Consider the following 727-nt stretch of genomic DNA (forward strand, 5'->3'; position numbering starts at 1 on the left):
GAGCCGCAAACCTACCCGCCCGCACCGGACCTCTTCAAGGTGCTCGAGCGGCTCGGCCAGCATGGGCAGCCGCCCGTCTTTCTCCTCGGCCACGTGCCTCCCCGCGCGCCCGCCGCCAACGACGCCGCCTCTCCGGGCGCCGGAGGCGGCCCCGCGGCAGCCGCTGCTGCTGTCGCGGGCGCGGATGGGGAGCGCGTCCCGGTGCCGCTGTGCGCAGAGCCTCTTTCACGCGCGCTTTTGCGAAACAGGCGCGGCCGGGGTGCGCGTGCTGTCTGGTGCTCTGCTCGGCGGCACGCTGGACTACTCAGTCGCTCCAATCGGGCTCTGGCTGCGCACCGAACGAGCCATCTACCGCTGCCTCGAAGCGGCGCCGTCGTACGCGCCTCGCTGTCGCCCTCCCGGCGGTTCGCCTTCGGTGCCGCTGCCCGAAGCGAGCGCGATCGGCTTGCTCCACCTCTTCGAGCACACGGGGGGCGGCCTCGAGCAGCCCTTCCAGTCCAAGAAGCGCGCCGCGTTCCCCATACTCCGCCTCCGCGCCTACGAGGTCTGCGGCCGCGACGGTGCGTCGCGCTGCGCCCTTGCCCCCCCCACCCCCCCTTCCCTTGCGAATAAAAGTGCAAGGGGGCTTCGGAACTACGTCCTGAAATGAATAAACGGGGGCCCGCGCTCTCTACTATATAAGAGGGCGGAGCACAGGGTTTCTCTCTGGACCTCATAAAAAAACCAC

At 69.5% G+C, this 727-nt stretch overlaps 1 protein-coding gene across 1 annotated transcript in view; it reads left to right on the top strand.

Annotated features, from left to right (window-relative positions):
* Positions 1 to 61: 61 nt before the first annotated feature.
* EMIHUDRAFT_247104 (hypothetical protein) overlaps positions 62 to 727 on the top strand; it is a gene marked incomplete at both ends in the record, with an annotated part of 2,183 nt that continues 1,517 nt past the window's right edge. The window contains one exon of the mRNA XM_005765595.1: positions 62 to 544. Coding sequence (XP_005765652.1) covers positions 62 to 544 — 483 coding nt within the window. The remainder of the gene's footprint in view (positions 545 to 727) is intronic.

Source organism: Emiliania huxleyi (genome assembly GCF_000372725.1).
Source record: "Emiliania huxleyi CCMP1516 unplaced genomic scaffold EMIHUscaffold_549, whole genome shotgun sequence".
NCBI lineage: Eukaryota > Haptophyta > Isochrysidales > Noelaerhabdaceae > Emiliania > Emiliania huxleyi.